At 45.7% G+C, this 11287-nt stretch overlaps 1 protein-coding gene across 2 annotated transcripts in view; it reads right to left on the reverse strand.

The window, feature by feature from the left end:
- Positions 1-738: 738 nt before the first annotated feature.
- Positions 739-11287, reverse strand: part of samd11 (sterile alpha motif domain containing 11) — a 44621-nt gene continuing 34072 nt past the window's right edge. The window contains exons 8-13 of one of the 2 annotated variants that reach the window (XM_085925258.1): positions 7108-7223; positions 6105-6183; positions 5201-5961; positions 4307-4440; positions 2881-3015; positions 739-2675 (exon numbers count right to left, since the gene is read on the reverse strand). In XM_085925258.1, the coding sequence (XP_085781384.1) occupies positions 2415-2675; positions 2881-3015; positions 4307-4440; positions 5201-5961; positions 6105-6183; positions 7108-7223 (1486 nt within the window). In that variant the 3' untranslated portion in view covers positions 739-2414. The remainder of the gene's footprint in view (positions 2676-2880; positions 3016-4306; positions 4441-5200; positions 5962-6104; positions 6184-7107; positions 7224-11287) is intronic. The other variant, XM_085925257.1, reaches the window with a different exon arrangement.

An 11287-nucleotide genomic window follows, 5' to 3' on the forward strand; every position in this document is an offset into this window, starting at 1 on the left:
GAATATAGTGACTTTTTTTCGAACATGACATTTTGTTAATGACTTTTTTTTCCCCCTGTAATTACAATTAAAGTATTTTGACTGATTAAATTATATTAAAACCTGAACATTTTCTTCTAGAGTACAACCTATTACAAATTGCTCCTATTTTTCCCCTCTTAATGTTCCTGCTGGGCGGGCACTGTGACGCACTGTTGAGCATGTCTGCCTCACAGTTGAGGTGCAGGATTTGATTGAAATCCACGATTTAGTTTGAGACATGATACAGACTCGTGACTTGAAGCCCAATTTTGAAAACCAAACCCTGACTTGAAACCCTAACGTCTCTATAAACGTAATTTGAAAGCTTGACCTCACCTTAAAACTTTCATGTTGACACCTTAACTCAGTGTTAGTATCCATCCATCCATCCATTGTCAACATCACTTATCCTGGTCAGGGTTGCAGAGGGCGCTGGGGCAAAAGCAGACGATTGTAGAACTTGAATTGGTCGCCAGCCAGCTACTGGGCACGTATAGATGCATACAATGCACACCGAGTGGGAATCAATCCCACCCAAGTCTAATCTAAATGCTGTACCGCTCTAGTGTAACCCCAACCCTCGTTGAAATCTGAATTCACTCTTTAAACCCATTTGAACCCATCTGCCTTGAGACTCAATGTTGAAGCGTTCGAAAACCAAAAGACATCCACAGTGAACAAGGCAATCACCACAAGAGACAAAAGGCGTCATTTCTGTATTATTTATTTCACCCGTGCGGTGAATAGAAAAATAGGATGAAGAAAAAACCTTTAAAGGGACCACTTGAATCAATTGCTTGCGTAGATTTAAAAAAAATGCAATAAGAGCTCTGTGCCTTTCTTTTCCCTGCAACCAAAAGAAAAATAAAAGTATCTTTGGAATCCGTCTCAGGGGTTAATTATAATACATATAATTTGCTTCATTTACTTTACGTCCTATAAATACTTTGTCCTCGTTTATATGCTGAAGTAGCATTCAAGATTGGAGCGCCTTTTAATATTAGTTTAAAAAATGTCCAAAAAAAGGGAGAGAAAAATATATGAACAAAAGTACCACAAAAGTCCAGCGAGTCACATTAATATTATTATTACTTTAGTAAAGAAAAACTTTTTTTTTTTTTCTCGTGCATCTACATTTAGCAAAAAATTGAAAGTACCACGTATGCAACCGTCGGGATATTTTCATCTCAAGCATGACTGTACATTTTTGCACGATTCATCATTCTTCTTATTATTCTCATTATTATTTCAAACCCTCCCACAGTAGTCAACACAAGTGTCCAAAGATGTGAGCTATCGTTTCCAGCAACACACGTCTTTTTTACTAGCAAGACTATTAGGACCACACTGAGGGAAAAATCAATCAATCAATTGAAAAGATTGGCCACAGATTTTGCAGAAGGAAAAGTTTAATATTTGTCGAAATGCAGGTGCATTCAACTATTTCTGTGTATTTCCCTTTTTGGGATTTTTTTTCTTGTAATTGTCAGACTTTCTCTGTTATTCAGTCATGTAATGTTCGACTTTATTCTTTCTTAATATTCAGTGTATTTTCTTTTACTTTTCTTGTAACAGTTGACTTATTGTGTTATAAAAAATGATCTACACTATTCTCAAAATATATACGAATACTTCTCATCATGGTGTTTTTTCTCTCAATATAAAAAGGCTACTTCTGTCAAATTCAGGGCTAGTTCTTGCAAAACTAAGATGTGTTTTTTGCAATTTGTTTTTCTTGTCAGTGTGGTCCGAATAATTCTCATTACCATGGAGTGCTTCATGTTGAGGCACTAGCATTATTTATTCCTCACTCTCGCTTTCTTTCTGTCCGTCAGCCTTCATGCAAACAAAAGCAGAAACATGGTTTCAATTCCACTCATCCGGTCATCTTTGGTATCGGGACAGTGGAATGCATAGTTGCTGTGATAAGACGGAGCTTGTTTTAGCGTGGCGCCGCTCCAGCCTCAGAGACCACGACGACAGCTTCCCCAAGGCCGGACAAGGACGAGAAGGAAGGATATGAGTCTTATTCCTGGATTGTGCAGGGCTTGCAGTGAACAAGTACAGAAAAGAAGGTGGACAAAAAAAGCCCGCACGGAAAGGAAGGAAAGAAAGAAGGACGGACGGACGGACGGCTTTCCGCTGCCGTTGGCTTGTCTGACTTGCAAGAATGTGGCGTTTGTGGCCTCTTTTTTGGCATGCTGTCTGTGACCAGCTGTCTCTTTTTTGCGCCTCGTGCGTCTCCCGAGCCACTTTCTTTGGATTCCGCACAGACTCAGCCACTGGCCAGGATCCAGTCCACATTGTCCTTTATGTCGCCTTCTTTATTCCTGTCCCTTCCATTTCTGTTTTAAGGCCCGGAAGTTCAAGCGAACGAGCGAATGAGGGAGCCCTTATCTTCCCACCGCCGTAGAGCCGTTGGCCTTCTCCTGCTTGGGTGAAGAGCAGCCCGGCGTGGGCCCACGGTAAGGAGAAGAGCTTTCACTCGTGGAGGCGGGTCTCTGAAGCAGGGTCAAGGGCAAGGAGGGGGTGTCGGCGGGCACACCCGGGGGCTCCCCATCCCGCTCCGAGGGGCGCAAGCTGGCCGAGGGCGGAAAGGGGAACGCCAGAGGGAATCCGGTCATGTAGAAAAGTCTGCCGATGCGCCGCGCCACCTGAGAGGAGGAAACAGGATTCAGCAAAGACTGGATGGCAGCTACATCCTGCATACACTTTGATTCCAACAGAGAGAGAAAGAGAGAGTGAGAGAGAAGGCTTGTTTTTTGGGGCAGGCTACTAGTAGGGAGTCTACACTACGCTGACTTTCTCGGATCTACTACCTGGCGCACACGAACACACGCACAGCTCCAGTCTGTGTACCTGCGAGCGAATCCTGAGGGCAGGGCCCAACTTTAGTGCCATGATGCCGAGCAGGTGCTCCTCAGTGAGCAGAGCTAATGTCTCCCCATCAATGACCTGCTCCCGGAAAACCTGGCGGAGACACAGCCACTTCAGCTGCAAACACTCACGCACGCACACAACGCACCCACACACGAGCTTGACGTACGACTGACAGGTTCATTCCTAATTTTTTTTTATTTTTCATCACCGTCGCGCTTGAAGACTGGTGTGGCTATTTTATCTCAATAGCAAAATCTTCATGTGGTACTACTATTTCATGTTGCAATCTGATGACTGTTTAACTATTTACGAAATTAAGAAATACAATTTGGAGATGTTCCTTCACTTCAAACACTTGAATGACAAATTATCTTTCCCCATTGAAATGAAAGGAAATACATGAATCCTTTACAGCCCCTGGACACCTTCTATAGTAAAACCTCATAATGCTGCCAATTCAACAAACAACTATTTTAAGTCCTATAAAATGTGACTCAATAAGCTGCAGTAACATTACTATTATTATTATTTTTATTATTATTATTATTATCATTTTGCAAAAATAAAAATATCTACAAGTATTCTTATATTGTCTGTCTCCATGTGTTGTAGACACGGTTTGCATTGAGTTGGCTGCTCCCACTTAGCATCTGCCCTAAGATGCTGTCAGTCACATTTGAATAGGAAAGTATTACAATAAGTGGTGTCAAGGACAAATGTTGGAGTAATATACATATTCACCGTTTGCCGAGGTATAGGTCTGCGTGTGCAAATACACCTGGGTCCGAGTTCAGATTTTTAAAGTTACAATTAATGAAATATAAATCAAGTCTTTATTTCCATCCATCCATCCATCCATCCATCCATCCATCCATCCATCCATCCATCCATCCATCCATCCATCCATCCATCCATCCATCCATCCATCCATCCATCCATCCATCCACCCATCCATCCACCCATCCATCCATCCATCCATCCATCCATCCATCCATCCATCCATCCATCCATTTCCTATACCGTTTGTCCCCATGGGGGTCACGGGCGTGCTGGAGCCTATCCCAGCAGTCATCGAGCAGTAGGCGATCAAAATAAACAATTTTATTTGTTTGTTAAAATTGTAATGGGGTTATTTTCAGCAACCATGAAGCAGGGAGCAAAATATAATGAAGAGGTTTACAGTTCCACAAATGAACACCTACATCCACAAAAAAGTGCACACACACAGTATGTACACACACATTCACATGCGCACACTTCTCAATAAACCTGTCTCATTGGGCATAAGGCCCGACGCTATGGTGATGACTGCACACTTCTGTGGTTATTGGTCAGCCTGCCCCTGGCCTCCATTTGTCCTCCTTTTTGTCTCTCTCCTCTTATCTTGTTGTCCGACCGGTCTCACCTGAGCGTATTCAGCACATCCGGCCAGACTGCTTATGAAGCCACATACGTCCTCCACACTCCACTTGCTTAAGTCCTCCATGGGGTTGGCTGGAACCGAGTCCTCCCCATCCATGAAAAGACCTCCCATAGAGCCTGAGAGCAGCAGTCATTGGAGGATCAATTAAAACACGAGAGACTGAGGACTGTTGTGTTTCTTCACAATTGCTACAGACTCATACAAGATATTCTTGGAAATAACATGTTCGGTGTTGCCTTGAGCTATTTCTTTCTGTGGCACTCTTATCACAAATGATTTGACCTCAGTGAAATGACTACAATTGCTATTAGATCATTCCAGCCCAGCATTTAATACCAACAGTATTTTTGCAAAGGTGCCCTTTTCAAATGAGCTCAACAGCATTTTAGGATACATTAAAATAACTAAATACAAAGGAAAACAAACAGATTACAACATGACACATGAGAAATGTTTTTAATCCTCAAAATTTAGCTGATTTAGTTATTTGTTACACAGTTAAACAAATAGTAAAGGAGAAGGTATAAAGCAGTTGAACTTTCAGGTTGGAATTAATATCTTTTTATATTTGTATTTGATGTTCAGTTTGACAAAAAACTTCAAATGGGAGTGACAGTATACTGCAAACCTTTGGCCTATTTTTTGGAAGTCTGCGGCCACTATCTGAACGATCTCATTCAAAATTTTGCTCTGGAACAAAAGAAAGCAAATTCCCACGTGGCTGTGGTGTTGGCATGCTGTGTCAGGGTCAAAGGCAGGCCCCCAATTGGGGAGCCAGATACGCACACAAAGTGACGCTAATGGGTTTCACATGCTGCCTTTTAGTCTTGTGTGTCTGTGCGTGTGAGCGTGTATGTGTGTGTGTGAACAGCTCACCCATGTGAAAGTAAGGGTTGATGTAGGGGAATCCAAAGGGCAATGACTGTCCTTGAAGAGCGGGAAGAGGTGGCACAAATCCAGGCGGAAGCTGGAGCTTGACATCCGACTTTCCCAGTGCTGAGGTGAACAGGTGGTGACTGGGCGAGTCGCTGCCAGCTGAACTACAAGGTGCGTTGAGCCGGCCTGAGCTTTCATGGCTGTCCTTGGTGCCGTCACGCGCCCCCTTGCCGTCTCTTTCTCTACTCCCTCTGTCCTTGTGTTTACTCCTCGACTTAGCACCGTCGCCTCCCCGCCTCTCGTCACACGTTTCAGTTTCGCTGTCCGAGTCCTTCATGTCCTCGTCTCCCTCGCTTCCTCTGTCCTCTCTTCTTCTTTTGCGATGGCCAACGCGGAGCTCAGTCTGAGGGCCCCGGCGGAGCGCCTTCCTGGAATTATCAGCGTCCGAGCTAGTGGTGGAGCTCTGCGCTTGGGCGTCTTTGTGGGTGGACGACGTCTTGGGCTGCTCATGCTGGTTGGCGCTTAGCAGGGGCGCCGTCGCCCCGTGTCGAAGCAACAGCATGGCATTGGAGCTGCGGGCCAGTTCCTCTCGTAGCGGATGACCCTCGGGGATGTCTTGAAGGCTCCGCAGGGCCGGGTGGTCCGAGGGCAGGCCGGCGGGGAGAACGGAGAGCGGGTCGGAGCTCAGCAGTTGCTGCTGCTGTCGCTGGTGAAGACTCTCCAACTCCTTCTGTCTCAGTAACTCGGCTGACATCTCAAGTCTGACGCAGACAAAGAGTCTCATCAAGTCAGATGTCAACTTTTTACAATGCACTTTCCGTAGGAATGACTTATCCCCAAAAAAATCAAGACTCTCAAATCCACAAACAACTTTTAGCTCTGCTATTGACAAACATCCACACACCTGGCTAGATTCTGCTTCCTCAGTATCTCCTGCTGCCGCACAAAAATTTCAGCTTGAGCCGGCTGCAGGAAACTGTAACCTGTTGTAGAGGAAAATAAATCATGAAAATATAATTAATTATGTACATTTCATATTGTTTCTCAAAACTGTTAGTTTTTACTGTTGGCATTTGTTTATTTATTTATTTATTTGTTATTTTTTCAAATTATTGACCATTCACACACAGGTGGTGTTGAAGATGCCTTGCTCTCTTCGACAATGCGATGTTATGAATCAACAAACGTGAAATGAGGATTCCACCCGACACCAGCAATTTTATCTGACTTCAACTTCGTAAGCGTCTCGGATGAACAGAAATGTTTTGTTTTTCATTCATTCATAGAGTGTGTTAGCAATGGCAAAGCGTTAAAAGTGTAAGGAAATTCAACTCATTGTGATGGAGAAAAGCATTATTTGCTTTTGTTCAGGCTGATCCCTCCAATATGGCTGACAAGAAGAAGAAATACAATGTATACAAAGTAGCTTGCTTGACTTTCATCGTCTAACTCTCTCAATAGACCTGCCATTTCATCAGAGTTACTGATGAATACAAATATTTTCATAATTGATAAACACATGTAGGATTGGTTACAATCTTAAATTATTACTTAAATGTAGACTTTAGCAGAGGTACCTAGTGTGGCAATAAACAGCACGGGTTTGTGTCTGCAGTGTAGGCCGGTTCTACACCAGATGAAAATAATATGAGTGCATCAGGATGGTTATCCGGTATAAAAACTGCACTGATAAATCGTGCAAGTGGCTCACCGTGGAAATAACTAACAACTTAAAGGTATATTTTCTAATAGTGAGAGTTTGAGCAAACTGACTTTGAAATTGGATTACACAAAGGTTGTTGTGTGTGACATTCGAGACACCTCTGTGTATTAACAACCACACATTGGAAACAAATGCACGCATTAGCAAGCCGAAAAAGGTGTTAAACTGTCAAATGATGACTCACCTGGGGCCTGGCAGAGAGCTGAGGGCAAGCCAAGGAAAGGAGCCCGCAAGTGAGGTCCTAACGCGATGTGAGGGGCCGTCGCAGGTGATAGGAGGGCCGGAGGTTGGGACAGTTCCCTGTGGAGGCAAATGAGAAAAGAAAATTCGTTTGAATTTAAAGGGCCCTGCGTTCATTCCAACAACCATATTATTGTATTTCTCGCTTCGTCGTGCGCCTCGACCCTTCTCGTGCGTGTGCGTGCTGCCACATCGATGTGTACGGTATATTTTTATCAGCCGTGTTCCAGAGGCCCCGACGTCGCCCAAGTGCCTCATCAGTCTTGTCAGGCTGCAGCAAGCACCGCTGGCCATTGCTGTACCCTCCATTGCCCGTTCACACACAAACACACACACGCACACACACAAACGCGCACACATAATGAGAGCTGAATGCACAATGCCAGTGTGTCATGCTCTGACAGCTGGGGCGGCCCCTGCATCTTGACCGGGGCCACGGGCTGAAGGACCTTCTAATTAACACTCATCCCGCCTCTATTCGTCCCGTCACCCCCCTCCCCCTCCCCTTTTGATGCCCCCATTCACTCCCTCCCGCTTTCCAGGCCAGCATTGATGCTGCTAAAAAGATGGCGCGTCCCGCAACCTCAACTTTTGAAAAGGACTCTCCATTATCCCCCTCGTCCTTTGTCCTCGTCAAGGGGGGGAAGGCGCCTCTCACCTTTCTCCCACTCAGTGTCTCTCTCTCCCTTTTTTTTTTTTTTTTAACCAAACCATCTTTTTTTGTTCTCTATGTCCTCCATGAAAAATGGGTGTAGTTTGTGCCCTTCTTTTCGCCTGCTCTTCCATCCCCTCTTCATGACTCCCCATTTCATCAAGTTATGCTCTCCTGCATTCCTTTTCCCAGTTATTTGAACATCCCAAGAGTTAGGAGATTTTTTTTTTTTTTTAAGCTGAAAGAATAATGAGGCTTCTGCACCTTGACCTCTTGACTGTGTCAAAATGTGTATTTTAGCTTGAGGGAGACAAGGTGAAGAAGATCGCTCGCAGCCTGCTAGGTGGCAAAGGATATGCCTTTTTCCATTGGGGTCTTTCAACTGGGACTACCACGAACAACTATTTTGCTAGTCAACTAGTACCCGATAGCACAAGTCGACTAATCTGAACAAATGAATATGGCATCATATTGCGACAGCCAACAGCTGCTCTTATATGACATTATCATCAGATTATAACTTGAGCTATTTTAGGTATTTGCAAATTAAAGATAAGATTCAGAACCATGCTTCAACCAGTATTATGGGTGGACTCCACCCTAACTCTTGGACTCTGTTGCTAACGCCACGACACCGTTTAGCCGGAGTGTTTCTGTTTGGATGACCTAGATTACCACTTGTGTGCAATGTTCGTCAGGAAAAACAAAATAGTAAAAATAATAATGACGATGATGACGATTAAATTAACCATAGCCAGGTCTGGTCAACAAATTTTGGAAGTGTTACTTTCAAATTCTCTCGATATAGTAACATTGGTCTCCGCTGCCTTTCTGTCCTCGCACCACTCAGCTGTGTGTGAGCCCGTCGCCACACACAGACACATATGGGAATGGAACAGAGGAAAACAAAGTGGGAACCAACGACGGGACGCGTGCAACCGCAAATATTGTTTTGTAACCATGTTCAAATTAGCTAGCGCCTGCTTGTCTCTTGCTTGGCTTAGTGGCGAGGGAGCGGAACAGCTTGGACGGAACACTCGCATGCAGGGACGAGGGTCTGTGATGGTTGTGAGCTATTGGTCTGAGTGTGAGTGCGTGCGTGCATGTGTGTGCGTGCGTGTGTGTGTGAGTATAAGGAAGGGGGTGAAAAGCATTCATCGATTGCCTGTGCCGCTGAAATGTTAATGCTAATCGTATAACCGCTCTCTCCGGCGGCGCCTTGCACTCCTGTGGCAGCTCCAATTAATCTTGGGTGAGGGCTGTGGCGCGTGACCCCAGGGCCGCGGGCTGGGGGCCCCACTAGCCGCTTCTTATGTAATTACACCACCCAGTGTGTAATCACCTGGTTTAATCCCTCAGGGCAAGCAATTAGCCTCGCGACGCGCAGCTCCACGAGACCACGCCGCGGCTCACGCAAAAACCGCCATCAACCCCCACCCGCGGTCAGCGCTCCCCCGCACGCCAAACTGCCTCAACTGCCGCCTCTCAGATGTTCCCTTTTCTTTCTTCCGTCTCTTTGCGCCGCCCACCTTTGCCTAGCGTTAGGCCACAGATGAATAACGGTCAATTAAAGCTGCATGACTGGGGCTGCCAGGCGTCTGCGCCACCATAATTAGGCCTAATCACGGAGAGCGAGGGAGGGAAGGCGGGAAAGCAGCGCGCCTGACACTCCCTTCCTCCATCTCTCATTCTTTTGCTCCCTCTTTAGAGCGCAATTTGGACAGACAAGTGGCGTGCCTTGGTATGTTTTCTTTTTGGCCTTTCCATACATTCCTACCGTACAAATGCAAGGTGGACTCATAAGAACGCAAAGCTCCATGGTTAGCCTGTGTGTGCGCGTGCATGTGTGTGCGTGTGTGTGTGTGTGTGTGTGTGTATGTGTGTGTGTGTGTGGGTCTCGCTGTGCCGCCAGTGAGGCCAAGGGCTTCTGGGAAATTCACTCGTGTGTGACGACCTGTCAGAGTGGCGACAGCGTTCTTGTCCTGAAGCAGCCCAGGCGAGGTGTGTGCGTATGTGTGTTTTGTGAGATTGTGTATGCGTGTGTGTGTGAGTGTGCGTGTGTGTGTGTGTGTGTGTGCGTGTGTGTGTGTGTGTGTGTGTGTGACAGGACTGCCCTTAATGACGGGAGCGTGGGGGGATTAGGAGCGCCGCGCGGCCGCCTTCGGCTCCTTCTCCGCAGGAACACATTTACACAGGAAGCTCATTAAAATGGATGAGGCTCCCTCCTTGCTCGCCGCCCGCCCGCCCGTCCTTCCTCCCTCCCCTCCCTTCCCTTATCTCAAATTCTCTCCATCGCCTCACTCCCTATCTTGCTTCATCTCTCTCTCTCTCTCCGTCACATCGTCCTCTCGCCTTCTCCGCTTTTTTGCTTTTTTGCTCTGGCTTCCTTCTCTTCATCCCCATTTTAAGCCCCCATGTTTTCGACTTCCTTCCTCCCTTTATTTTTCTCCATCCCTCCCTACTTGCCTGGCAGATGCTCGGCGAGCTTAGCGCCATTTAAGGCCAGACAAATGGAGCGCCAGGCTCTAAGCCCATTGAGCGGCCCTAATGATTTGTTTTTAACAATGGGCCCTAATGGGCCCAAGATAATCAATGATGAGGGGTCGAAGGAAAGGTGAGCCATAGAAAGAGTTAGGGAGGGAGTTTGCCGCCTCGACTCGCTTCCTTAGCCACGGCTTTTCATTCCACCAATTATCTCTATTTGAATTCTCTCTTCACTTTGCACTCATTCCACTTTGGGTTGCTCTAGAATTTGGTTCCTGTTCTTTCATTGTCCTGGTTTAACACCGTACAGCCTCTTACCACTCACGTGTACTCTACCGAGAGAAAAGGATGATGGGAATGTTCACACCCATCTACAATTCTGCTTGGATTTAACATTGCTAAGAGTAGGTTTGCCTCATTCTAATAATTGAAAACTGTATGTATGTATGGAAGCCGAGACTTAACTGCAGACAAAACCAAGTCTTTATCTGAAGAAAACATTTGATTTGTACAACTGCTAATACTCGTTATAAGCATCACGTTGCTTAAGATGTGCGAACGGTTGCACTTGCTGCATAGCTGCAAGACCGCTCACGATAGACTGCCAAAAGAGACTGAACTGCCAAGCAGCGTGCGAAGTTTATAGTAATCTGACCATCGGCAACTAGTTTGTAGTAAAGGACCCAAAAGTCCGACTTTGCCTGTCTCAGCACTTAGTGGTTCTCTAAGTTTGGCTGAAAAGTGACCAGAGGTCAACTGCCACAAGAAGTAAATAAAATTGAGTTAACTGGGGAAATCGATCATTGCCAAAAGCCTTTCAAAAAAAGCCTTGCACTCTCACTCTCCTTTGTTTCTTGTGTTTGTGGCAATGTACTTCTTCCATGACTATTGGCCTATCCAAGCCTTCCTGGTGCTGTGTGGCTGATTACATTGCTCTGTATACACTAGCGGTGCATAGCCGCAGCTTGCTGACCACATTTGCACTGCT

The sequence above is a fragment of the Syngnathus leptorhynchus genome, chromosome 1 (genome assembly GCF_054491065.1).
Source record: "Syngnathus leptorhynchus isolate UIUO chromosome 1, UIUO_Slep, whole genome shotgun sequence".
Taxonomy (NCBI): domain Eukaryota; kingdom Metazoa; phylum Chordata; class Actinopteri; order Syngnathiformes; family Syngnathidae; genus Syngnathus; species Syngnathus leptorhynchus.